The sequence below is a fragment of the Bombina bombina genome, chromosome 1 (assembly GCF_027579735.1).
Source record: "Bombina bombina isolate aBomBom1 chromosome 1, aBomBom1.pri, whole genome shotgun sequence".
Lineage (NCBI taxonomy): Eukaryota > Metazoa > Chordata > Amphibia > Anura > Bombinatoridae > Bombina > Bombina bombina.
In genome coordinates this window covers 353,873,501-353,885,959 of record NC_069499.1, presented here as the reverse complement: position 1 = coordinate 353,885,959, position 12,459 = coordinate 353,873,501, and the positions used below count along the sequence as shown (strand labels likewise).

Here is a 12,459-nt window from a genome sequence, read left to right as displayed (position 1 = left end):
GGTCAATTCCTTCAGACCAGTTCCGGATCTATCAATATTGAATCGTTATGTAAGGATACCAACATTCAGTTTCTGTAGGACTGTCCTGCCTTTTGTTTAGCAAGGGCATTATATGTCTACAATAGATTTACAGGATGTGTATCTGCATATTCCGATTCATCCAGATCACTTTTAGTGTCTGAGATTCTCTTTTTAGACAAGCATTACCAGTTTTGTGGCTCTACCGTTTGGCCTAGCCTCAGTTCCAAGAATTTTTTTCAAAGGTTCTCGGTGCCCTTCTTTCTGTAATCAGAGAACAGGGTTTTGGTATTTCCTTATTGGACGATATCTGGGTACTTGCTCAGTCTTCAAATTTTCGAAGAATCTCATACGAATCGACTTGTGTTGTTTCTTCAAGTTCATGGTTGGAGGATCAATTTACCAATCAGTTCATTGATTCCTCAGACAAGGGTAACCTTTTTAGGTTTCTAGAATAGATTCAGTGTCTATGACTCTGTCCTTGTCAGACAAGAGAAGTTTAACATTGATTTCAGCTTGTCAAAACCTTCAGTCACAATCATTCCCTTTGGTAGCCTTATGCATGGAAATTTTAGGTCTTAGGACTGCCGCATCAGATGCGATCTCCTTTGCTCGTTTTCACATGCGACCTCTTCAGCTCTGTATGCTGAACCAATGGTGCAGGGATTACTCAAAGATATCTCAATTAATATCTTTAAACCGATTATACGACACTCTCTGACATGGTTGACAGATCACCATCGTTTAGTTCAGGGGGCTTCTTTGTTCTTCCGACCTGGACTATAATCTCAACAGATGCAAGTCTTACAGGTTGGGGAGCTGTGTGGGGGTATCTGACGGCACAAGGGGTTTGGGAATCTCAGGAGGTGAGATTTCCGATCAATATTTTGGAACTCCGTGCAATTTCAGAGCTCTTCAGTCTTGGCCTCTTCTGAAGAGAGAGTTGTTCATTTGTTTTCAGATAGACAATGTCACAACTGTGGCATACATCAATCATCAAGGAGGGACTCACAGTCCTCTGGCTATGAAAGAAGTATCTCGAATTTTGGTTTGGGCGGAATCCAGCTCCTGTCTAATCTCTGCGGTTCATATCCCAGGTATGGACAATTGGAAAGCGGATTATCTCAGTCGCCAAACGTTGCACCTGGGCGAATGGTCTTCACCCAGAGGTATTTCCTCAGATTGTTCAAACGTGGGAACTCCCAGAAATAGATCTGATGGCTTCTCATCTAAACAAGAAACTTCCCTGGTATCTGTCCGGATCCAGGGATCCTCAGGCGGAGGCAGTGGATGCATTATCTCTTCCTTACAAGTGTCATCCTGCCTATATCTTTCCGCCTCTAGTTCTTCTTCCAAGGGTATCCTCCAATATTCTAAAGGAATGCTCGTTTGTCCTGCTGGTAGCTCCAGCATGGCCTCACAGGTTTTGGTATGCGGATCTTGTCCGGATGGCCTCTTGCCAGCTGTGGACTCTTCCGTTAAGACCAGTCTTTCTGTCTCAAGGTTCTTTTTTCCATCAGGATCTCAAAACCTTAATTTTAAGGTGTGGAGTTTGAATGCTTGATTCTTGGTCAAAGAGGTTTCTTCGACTCTGTGATTGATACTATGTGACAGGCTCGTAAATCTGTATCTAGAGAGATATATTATAGAGTCTGGAAGACTTATATTTCTTCAGGATGGTTTAGATAAAGGTTTGTCCGCAAGTTTCTTGAAAGACAAATCTCTGCTCTTTCTGTTCTTTTTCACAGAAGGATTGCTAATCTTCCTGATATTCATTGTTTTGTACAAGCTTTGGTTCATATAAAACCTGTCATTAAGTCAATTTCTCCTCCTTGGAGTTTGAATTTGGTTCTGGGGGCTCTTCAAGCTCCTCCTTTTGAACCCATGCATTCTTTGGTCATTATATTACTTTTTTGGAAAGTTTTGTTTCTTTTGGCCATCTCTTCTGCCAGAAGAGTCTCTGAATTATCTACTCTTTTTTGTGAGTCTCCTTTTCTGATTTTGCATCAGGATAAGGCGGTGCTGCGAACTTCTTTTGAATTTTTTACCTAAGGTTGTGAATTCTAACAACATTAGTAGAGAAATTGTGGTTCCTTCATTATGTCCTAATCCTATGAATTCTAAGGAGAAATCATTGCATTCTTTGGATGCTGTTAGAGCTTTGTAATATTATGTTGAAGCTATTAAGTCTTTCCGAAAGACTTCTAGTCTATTTGTCATCTTTTCCGGTTCTAGAAAAGACCAGAAAGCTTCTGCCATTTCTTTGGCATCTTGGTTGAAATCTTTATTTCATCATGCCTATGTTGAGTCGGGTAACACTCCGCCTCAAAGGATTACAGCTCATTCTACTAGGTTAGTTTCTACTTCCTGGGCGTTTAAGAATGAAGCTTCGGTTGATCAGATTTGCAAAACAGCAACTTGGTCTTCTTTGCATACTTTTACTAAATTCTACCATTTTGATGTGTTTTCTTCTTCTGAAGCAGTTTTTGGTAGAAACGTACTTCAGGCAGTGGTTTCAGTTTGAATCTTCTGCTTATGTTTTTTCATTAAAAATTTTATTCTGGGTGTGGATTATTTTCAGCAGGAATTGGCTGTCTTTATTTTATCCCTCCCTCTCTAGTGACTCTTGTGTGGAAAGATCCACATCTTGGATAATCATTATCCCATACGTCACTAGCTCATGGACTCTTGCTAATTACATGAAAGAAAACATAATTTATGTAAGAACTTACCTGATAAATTCATTTCTTTCATATTAGCAAGAGTCCATGAGGCCCGCCCTTTTTTTGTGGTGGTTTTGATTTTTTTGTATAAAGCACAATTATTCCAATTCCTTATTTTATATGCTTTCGCACTTTTTTCTTATCACCCCACTTCTTGGCTATTCGTTAAACTGAATTGTGGGTGTGGTGAGGGGTGTATTTATAGGCATTTTAAGGTTTGGGAAACTTTGCCCCTCCTGGTAGGAATGTACATCCCATACGTCACTAGCTCATGGACTCTTGCTAATATGAAAGAAATGAATTTATCAGGTAAGTTCTTACATAAATTATGTTTTTCTCTTTGTTGTGTATTTGTGAATAGTCAACAGCACTGGACATTTATTTTGGTAGCAATGGGCTCCTAATGTAAGTATAAACTAATAAAATAGTGTCTAGCTACACACGATTCTGGCCTGAAGATCTAACTTGGTAAGCGCGACTGCAAAAGTTGTTCGGGTTACAAAATGTCACTGTTTAATTAATACATTTTATTTATTATTAGTTTTTTTCTTAGAATAAACTATGAGACTAAAAAAATTCTGCAACATGATTACAAGAAAACAGCATAAAATATTTAGCATTAAATATGAGTTGCACAGCAATACAATTAGCTTGCTGAAACACAAATAAAACTTACCAAGCCATTCTGCAATGCTGCTGCAGCTGGGGGCTGAGGATTAGAGACGCTTGTTCTGTGGGAAACAGATACAGAGCCCTATAGACAAGGTTATTTATACAAAGATACTGCTACCAGTCACTTACTTTAGAACATTTTATTTAAACATTATGAGACAGATTACAAGTGGAGTAGTATTTAAACGCTCCCGCTCAAGCGTTAAATCCGCTGGAAGTAAGCATTGCGCATGTCGGGTAGTGCTCGTATTACAAGTTTAAACTATTTTCGCTGACGCGTGTAAAAAGCCAAACTTAGAATATTGTGTGCCTTCTTTTTCTTTTTTTCTAACAGCTGGAGACTAAAGCAAATTTAAAGTTTTAGAATATATATCGCAGCAGTTGAAAATTGCATTGCAAATTAGCTGCAGAGGGAAAAAAAAATATTTAAAATGTTGGTCTAATAAATCAAAATACAGCAAAAAAGGTAAAACTGTAGTAATGCTCACAAGAACATCTTGCATTCAGGAGTCACAGCTTTGTAGACCTGGAAAGGCTAGGGGGCGGGGTTAGGGGAAAAAAAACCTGAGTGCCAGTCATCAATTAATATACTGCACTGTTCTTTATTTGTCTGTTCTCTTCTAACTGTGCTTCCTTCTGGCTGCACTGTGTTAAAGGGACATGAAACCCACATTTTTTCTTTCATGCTTTAGAAAGAGAATGAGATTGTTATCAACTTTCCAATTTACTTCTATTGTTTAATTTGTTTCCTTCACTTGTTATCCTTCACTGAAAGGTTTATCTAGGTAAGCTCATGAGCAGCAAAGAACCTAGGTTCTAGCTGTATGTATGTATATATTTATTTATTATCATTGACTCCCTCAAGTGTTCAGTTAGAAACCAGTAGTGCATTGCTGCTCCTTTAACAAATAATACCAAGAGAATGAAGCACATTTGATAACACTGACTTTAAGTCTACATATTAGTTTTGTATCCTCCTGTCTGCAGCTTTTATGTGGGTCTTGAGAGTCTCAAGCATGAACCTACATATTGCCTCTGTGCTGCCGGTCTCTTTCCTCTGGTACAGGACTTTTGCTACTTCCCATCCACTGTTTAACTACACAAGCTATGCTTCCCTAAAGGTTCAAGTAATATAAAGACTGCTCTGTGAGGACAGATAGGATGGCAATATAAGCACCATATGAATAAAGAATCTCTGAATGGTAATAAAAATAACAGAAGAAAAGGTATCCCACCATTTTACTCTTCCCTTTCTGTATCCACCCTTTAAAGCAGTGGCTAAGAGGGGGCAAGGGATAAAGCAAGAGTTTAGCAGCTGCCATCATGAATGCCGAACCACACAGTGCACCTTACCTTCTCTGTTGCACTTTGATTTTCCCTTTGTGCTGTCACCCTGCACCGCACGGGTGTTCAGGAAGTGGGAGGAAAGTGGAGAGAGGAGGGCAGTAAATATTTTACATTGAGCTACAATGGGACAGTGACATCTACAGGTAGAAATGACAATTGCAGGTAGAATCACCAGTTTGACTCCCGCTCTTTCTGCATGCTGCATTTTCTGCGATGACAACACAGATCGCAGCATGTTCTGCTTTGGGGACCCACATTAAAATAAATTAATTAATTTGTCAGGCTCCTTACCACAATAAAAACTATTTCTGTTAAAAATCAGTCTGATTAGACATGTGCATGTGGCAGTTTTGTTAATTGGCGAATGCAATAGAAGGTCGACCCTCGCGGCATTCGGCTATTTTCGGAGCTGGATTTCTTCTTGTGAAAGTGAAACACACTTGCGGCCGCCTTCTTCCGCATAAGGCAGCTAAGATCTGTCGAATGCTCATGCCTAATTAAAATATACTCAAATTAATTACCTACTACAAAAGCAAACTGTTTGAAAAGGAAACAATTCTGACCAAATTATCCCTCAAATACGAAAAATCAGTTTTCTGAGGTTTCTTAGAATACCTGTTACGCTGTGGAGCTGGTTTTGGGGCTGGAAAGCTTGATGGTGCAGACGTCTTTGCAGAGGAGCCATGGGCTCTCATCAATGCTGCATTTCTGCAAAAAACAATGCATTCTTATTGATGTCTAAACTGTGTCTACAGAAACCCTGATTTACAACTTCTAATAATAATTAAAAAAAAACTAAAAGTAGCAAAACAAAAAGGATTCCCTCCAAATGTCATATGCTCAAGGCTTACCCTGCCTTGGAAATGTGAGCATTCTTTCCATTGCAATCATGATCAAGTGGATGTCTGTGCTTGAGACAGAAGTTTCCTTGGCAATCATCACATATAACTTTTATAAGTTCTTTCTGCCGACAGCCTGGCTTTCCACACTTGTTGGTGAAAATCTATTAAACACCAAGACAAACACTATTGTAAATTATATTATAAACCAGGTTAAAAAAACCAACAACAAAAAAAAAACGTAGTATAGGAAGATGAAGTGATTGGTGTACGTTCACATAAACCAATGCATGTCCTGCACCTTGCGCTTCTGTTGTGCTGGGTCAGATTTGCAGTCCCGATCAATATGTTCTCCAACTACAATATCAGGAGTCTGTCCTCGAGTTACTGGGATAGGAGTATTGCAAAGAGGACAAACTGGAACTTGTACATCCTAAAAATAAAGACAGAAACATTACTTGTAAGAGAACCAAGGGGAAAAAAAAAAGTTTTCAAATTCTGAATATAGCAAAATAAAATATAAATTAAAAAGAATTACTTGTTATTAAACTTACACTGTCCATGTTAAAACATATTATAAAATCTATACTATTGAAGGATACAATACACTTTTTAATTACCATAGTTATTCTTAAGAGCTATTGCAGTAAAAAAAAAAAAAAAAAAAAGTATGCTAACCTGATAAATTACGAATGGGATTCACTTCCTAGCCACTAGGAGGAGGCAAAGTTTCCCAAAAACTCTTAAGAGCACTTAATTTTTTCCCACCTCACTGGTATTTCAGTTATACGTAAAGCCAAGCAAGGAGAATATAAAAATAGTAGTAAAAAAAAAAAAAAGTAAAATAGTGCTGCAAAATAGGAACAGTCGCCAAAATAACATTAATTATCCATAATAACTGGGTTGAGCTCATGGACACTCACCACCATGAAAGAAATGTATTTATCAGGTAAGGATACATTTTGTTTTCTTTCATAATGTGGTGAGAGTCCACAATCCATTACAAAAAGCTGTGGAGTCAGCAAGTATTGAAGGGCAGGAAAAATTATAGAAAAATCAAAAAGGGCAGGAATCTATTTTCAAGACACTGCTGCCTGAAAGACTTTTCCATCAAAGGCCGCTTCAGAAGAAGCAAAAAAACATTAAAAAAAAGGTAAGTAGCAAAGTATGTAAGGATGACCAGGTTGCCACCTTTAAAATCTGCTGTACCAAAGCCTCGTTTTTGAAAGCCCAAGAAGTAGAAACAACTAATAGAATGAGCTGTGATACATTTAGGAGGAAGCTTCCCTACCTCCATGTAAGCTTTACAAATCTAAAACTGAAGCCAAGCAACTAAAGAAACAGCTGATACCTTAAGACCTTTCCGTGGAAAATAAATGAAAAGACTAGAAGATTGTCTAAAATCTTTAATAGCCTGTAAGACAACTTCAAAGCCCTAACCACATCCAAACTATGGAGACGTTTTTCCTTTGATTTTTGATGATTAGGACAAAGAGAAAGGACTAAAATCTCTTGATTTATGCTATCAGCTGACACCACTCTTGGCAAAAAAAAACAATTTTCCTCAAAACTGCCTTACCTTGTAGAAAATTAAGATAAGGAGGCTCACAAGAAAGAGTTGACAAGTCAGATAATCTTCTAGCAGAAGCAATTGATAGTAAAAACAAAACCTTCCAAGAGATGCATTGGTTCAAAAGGAGAAACCTGAAATATTTTGAATATCAGGAAACTTTGGAAATATCTTGTGATACAACACAGACAAAGCAGAATCTGACCTTTGAGAGAGCTGGCATATAACTTTTTATTATTAACTTATTTGAGAATATTTATTGAACTGATCAAACTTACTGCCTAGACCTTGCAAAATGTGAGGTTCTAAAAGAATCACCCAGCTAATAACTGCAGAGTGATAAAACACTAAACTGTTAAGCCATTTATAAACAAACCAACTATTCAAATAACTATTAAATGAACCATTCTAAATGTTCATGTCTTTATGGCAGAGTGGTTCTCAGCTTCAGGTATCAAATGTGCCTTCAGCCCCATGCCTTAGTTTGTAGAAAAGGATGATGGTCTCTCTGTGCAGGTCTGTTACAGCACCTCGGTTCCGGACAGGAACGCAATGTAGATCCACATGTGGCCCTGGGGTGCGTGTCATTGATCTGCGTGTGAACAGCCCCAACCTCAAGTAGGAGTCCTTTACCAGTGTCTGGCGTTGCGGTGATCACAGATGATGGATACGGTGGTTTTCATACTCACGGTCCCGCAAAAGCAACCCTCAGACTCCCGCAAGCCTGCAATCTCTGTCGGGTGTTCCCTCATCCGTGGCGGCTGGTTGTGAGTGCCCAAAAGTAAGCTGGTCTTCCTGGCCATGTCTAGCGCAAAAGGTGCCTTTGGGATTACTGCATAGCAACCTTACGGATTGTCCAAAAGTTCCATGTTACCTGATGGCTCACACACTGAGGAGGTAGCCATCTCTATGTATTGAGGTTCTTTTTGTCTGTTGTCCATTATAGGGCTATTGGCCTCTGATGGATCCTCTATCTGCACAGTTGTAGCCCTTATATCGAATAATTTATTCATCAGGAAATCCGATGGGGCTTTTTCAATTAGTCTCTGGCAAAGGTAATCCTGAGGCTGCATGTCTCCTGTAGTGGCCATTTTCGCTGCAGTGTAGTGGCGTTGTGTTGTATTAAAAACCTATTTTTTGGTCTTAATCTACTTCTTTTCACTTATGAATCCCCTTTGCTGTTGATAGGAGTGAGAAGATCCTAACGGGTTTGCCAGTGGTCTCGGCTGTGGACAAGTACCTCGGATTACCGAGGGGGGTAGCGCTACCTATAATGGGCCGCCGCCCTAGGCCTCAGATGTCTGTTTCGGCTCATATTTCATAAACACAGCTTTTTTGAAGGATTGTAAAAGCCCCTACGCAATGTGATGCCTTAGCAAAATGAAGGGATTATTCTTCACTGTAGATTTCTCCCCAAAACGGCGGTTTAGTGGAGTCTCAACAGGAGCTCTGAAGAGTGCAACCACTCGGGCTTGCTGTACAGACACGCCCCCCTCGTCATATAAACTTTTATTCAAATCTTTTTGCAAAAAATGGAAGAATCCTGGGAATTTTAAAAGAATGCCAACTGAAGATATTCTTTTCACACCACAATAAAAAAGTCTTCCAAATCTCGATAAATTTTTTATAGTGAACAGGTTTTCTGGCCTGAATTAAGTTTTCTATCACCTCATACGAAAAACCTCTAAGACGTAAAATCAGGTGTTAAATCTCCAAACCTTCAAGTTGAAAGACTCGAGATCCTGATAAAAAAAAAGGACCTTGTGATAAAAAGATTGTGTATCAGAGGAAGAGACCTTGGGAGTATAAATGGACATCAGAACTAGATCTGTATACCAAGTTCTTCGAAGTCAAGCCAGAGCAATCAAAATTACAGATGATTGTTCCTGTTTGATTTGAGATATCACTCTGGAAAGAAGAACAATAGGTGGAAAAATAAAGGCAAGAAGAAAACACCATAGAGCTGCTAGAGCATCCACTGACTCTACTTGTGGATCTTATAAAATATCTAGGAAGTTTTTTTGTTTAAACAAGAAACCATAAAGTCTGAGGGTGTCTTGGTTTTCTGTGTTTGCTGGGGTACGAGAGGTTTTGGAGTTTGTATTTGTAAGGCGTCACAGAATGTTGACAGGTCGTCCATATTGCGGAAAGTCACTGTTGTGTCCGTTAGGCTAACGGGAAAGCCCCATCTATATGGAATTTGATGAGATCTTAGTTGTGATGTAAGAAATTGCAGGTCTCTTCTTTTTTGTAATGTTGCAGGGCTGAGGTCTTGGAAGACTTGAATTTGTATGCCCGCGTGCATAATTTGACGCTTCTGCCTTGCTTGCCTTAGGATTTCCTCTTTGTCCACATAGTTGAGGAACTTTACTATTATGTCTCTTGGTGGAGCTTTTGGGGACGTTTTCGCTCTCAGTGCCCTATGTGCTCTTTCTAGGGCAACAATGGGCGAATCACTAGTACCATTTATGGTTCTGAATAGGTCCTGTAAATAGTCTTGCATTGCCCCAGGTTGGATAGATTCAGGTGCGCCTCTGATTCTCAAATTGTTTCTGCGGCCCCTGTTGTCCAGATCTTCAATTTTCTCCATTAGATTATGGATTGTTTCTTCTTGGTTATATGTTAACTGTCAGAGATGTTGAATGTCTTGCGTGGTAGTGTTGTGACTTTCTACCAATATTGATACCCGACGATCAACTTTTCTAATATCTTTTTTCATTTCGTTGAACATATATCTCTCATGTCTGACATGGCTGTACGTAGATCATCTTTTGTGGCAAGAAGTTTTAGATCCTCTTTAGTGATTTCTGAGGAGGGGGGCAAATCTGCAATTGCAGGTGCCAGCGCCATCGCTGGTGAAGCCGTCAGAGGCGATGATGCAGGGGAGTTAATGACTTCTGGATGCGGGTTATCAGCCTGTTTAAGGTAGTGGCTGATGTATCTGACTTCTGCTGCTTTTTGGCTGGCATGCCCACGTGGGGAGGACAGATGTTTATTTCAGTTCTTGAGCGGAATATTGTTTAAATATATATTGATAGCTGTTGATACTATAAAGAACTTTACCCTCTCTTAACATGTAACAAGCAAGATTTCAGTACCATGAAATAGAGAGCTTTTATTTTATTCTGCCCCTGAAGGGTGTTCTAAATGGTGGTATAATCTGTGATATTATCTGTGATAATGCAGTTGATTTAGAACCAGGTATTTGTAGTTTCCTCTGTAGTGTAAGAGCTTGTATAGATATTTTATCACTGCAGTGCCTGTATGGAATAGTTTTCATAAAGATGGCTGCTTTGTTTACTGTTATCCCACGTATCTTAATTTGGTTCAGAGCATGCAGGCAGTGTGACTTATGCCCTTGTGTCCGCTCTGCTAAGTGCCCAATAGTTTTCCCTCTGATAATTTTTCAATGGCAGTTAGGTGTCAGGATGGTCAAGCAAAGCATCTAATCGTGTTGATCTTTTCTCCCTTGTTAGTTTAACTTCTTCTTAATCCCTTATCCCTGTGACACCCACGTGGCGTCCGGGAAGCGGCTCTAACTATTTTATTTTATTTAGGGGCTTATGCGTCCAGCAAGTGTAGGCACCTTCTGTCCTATGTCAGTGCAGTACCTCCGTGTATTAAGACTTACTGTTCGGCACTTCTGGAGATCGCTGATCACCTTTCACTGCCTCTCTGCTATGTGTCGGCTTGGATGCGCTCAGGTCCCGCTCTTGTCCTCAGCGTTAGTTGCCGGGTGGTTGCTTCTCAGAAGTGCTTGATTATGCACTTTGTGGTAGCCCAGTGGATCACAGGATGCTTCCTATAAGTGTATTTCACTACGCCAGCCAACTGCTTTATTTTAGGAGCTGCTTTGGGGGATTTTGACTCCAAAGCTAAGTTACAGTGCGGCCATTACCCAGTGCGGCCAAGCCCCGCCTCGAAACCATAAAGTCTATCTCTAGAAGACCCTAAAGATCTAATATCTAATTGAACACTTTCAATGCAGAGACCATTCTCCAAGATTTAGAGACTGATGACTCAGAACTCAGTGCTATCTTCATGGGAAGCAAATTGGCTAAGATGTTTATTGGTAACCTCGCCTCCTGAGGCGACCAAACTCTCTGTGCTCTCCTGGACCCTCATACTGCACCTCAACTTGAAAGACTTGAATCTGTCGAGATTATTGTCCAGGATGGACGGACAAATAACAATCCCTGAAAAATGAATTGGTTCTCTATCGACCAAGATAAGAAAAGTCTTGTAGTTGGATCCAAAAAGATCTTTTGAAAAAAAGCTGATGGTAGTCCTTACCTCACTGCGGAAGCATGCATAACTGAAGAGGTCTCATAGGATACCAAGCAAATGGAATAAGTGTTTGATGCAGCAATCATCAAACCTAAACACTTCCAAACATAGAGCCACAGAAGAACTGGATAGAGACTGAAGATTCACACAAGATGATTGCAATTTGGATCGTCTTAGATCTGTTAGATAAAGTCTCAATGACAGAGTCTATTATGACTCCAAGAAAGGATACTCTGGTTTGAGGCGATAGGGAACTCTTAGGAAAGCTGATTCTCCAGCCACGAATGCTAGGAAACAACCAAAGCCTGTTGACATATGATACATCTAAAAAGGTAAAGATTGAGCCTGTACAAAGATATCGTCCAGGTAAGGAACTACTAAAATACCCTGAGTTCAAATTACAGACAGGAGAGGTCCCAAAACCCTTGTTAAAGATCTTGGGAATGGTAGCAAGACCAAAAGTAACAAACTGATATTGTTGGTCCCCGAAAGACAAAAAACAAAAGGAACTGATGATTTCTCCTTAAGATAGAGATAATAATTGTGGAAATAAATTGGAATAAAAACTTTGGCTTTGTTCTGTAATCGAAACAATTACTCAATAGAGTTTAGTTCTTGAAAAAAAGGCTGGACAGAAAAAAACCTTCCTGAGAGGCCTTGATCTGAAACTGATTTTGTACCCCATCTAGGTTTAGCATCCAAGGATTCTTCACAGAATTAAAATAGTGAACCTGTCCCCTACCAGAATAGAATCTGGATCGAAGGCCACACCCTCATGCAGATTTAGAAAATGGGGGGGAGGCTATTTTTACTTCCTAGCCTTGTTCCAGGAAGAGTTAGATCTCCAGGAAAGACTGGAAGAATCTAACTTTTGAGAAGGAGAGACGGATCTTTGATTCGATAAATGGTGAAAGGAACGAAAACTATTTGAAGTTCTATTTGCCTAGATGAAGAAAACCTCCTTTACCTTGAGTTACAGTAGAAATTATAGTATCTAGTAGAC

General features: G+C 39.6%; 1 protein-coding gene across 4 annotated transcripts in view; it reads right to left on the bottom strand.

Moving 5' to 3' along the window:
- The window catches only part of ZFAND2B (zinc finger AN1-type containing 2B), a 34,254-nt gene that overhangs the window by 7,004 nt on the left and 14,791 nt on the right, over positions 1 to 12,459 (bottom strand). For 3 of the 4 annotated variants that reach the window (XM_053698204.1, XM_053698203.1, XM_053698206.1), the window contains exons 4-7: positions 5,901 to 6,032; positions 5,612 to 5,763; positions 5,376 to 5,468; positions 3,418 to 3,472 (exon numbers count right to left, since the gene is read on the bottom strand). In XM_053698204.1, coding sequence (XP_053554179.1) covers positions 3,418 to 3,472; positions 5,376 to 5,468; positions 5,612 to 5,763; positions 5,901 to 6,032 — 432 coding nt within the window. Of the gene's footprint in view, positions 1 to 3,417; positions 3,473 to 4,766; positions 5,254 to 5,375; positions 5,469 to 5,611; positions 5,764 to 5,900; positions 6,033 to 12,459 lie in introns of all 4 variants that reach the window. The other variant, XR_008400104.1, reaches the window with a different exon arrangement.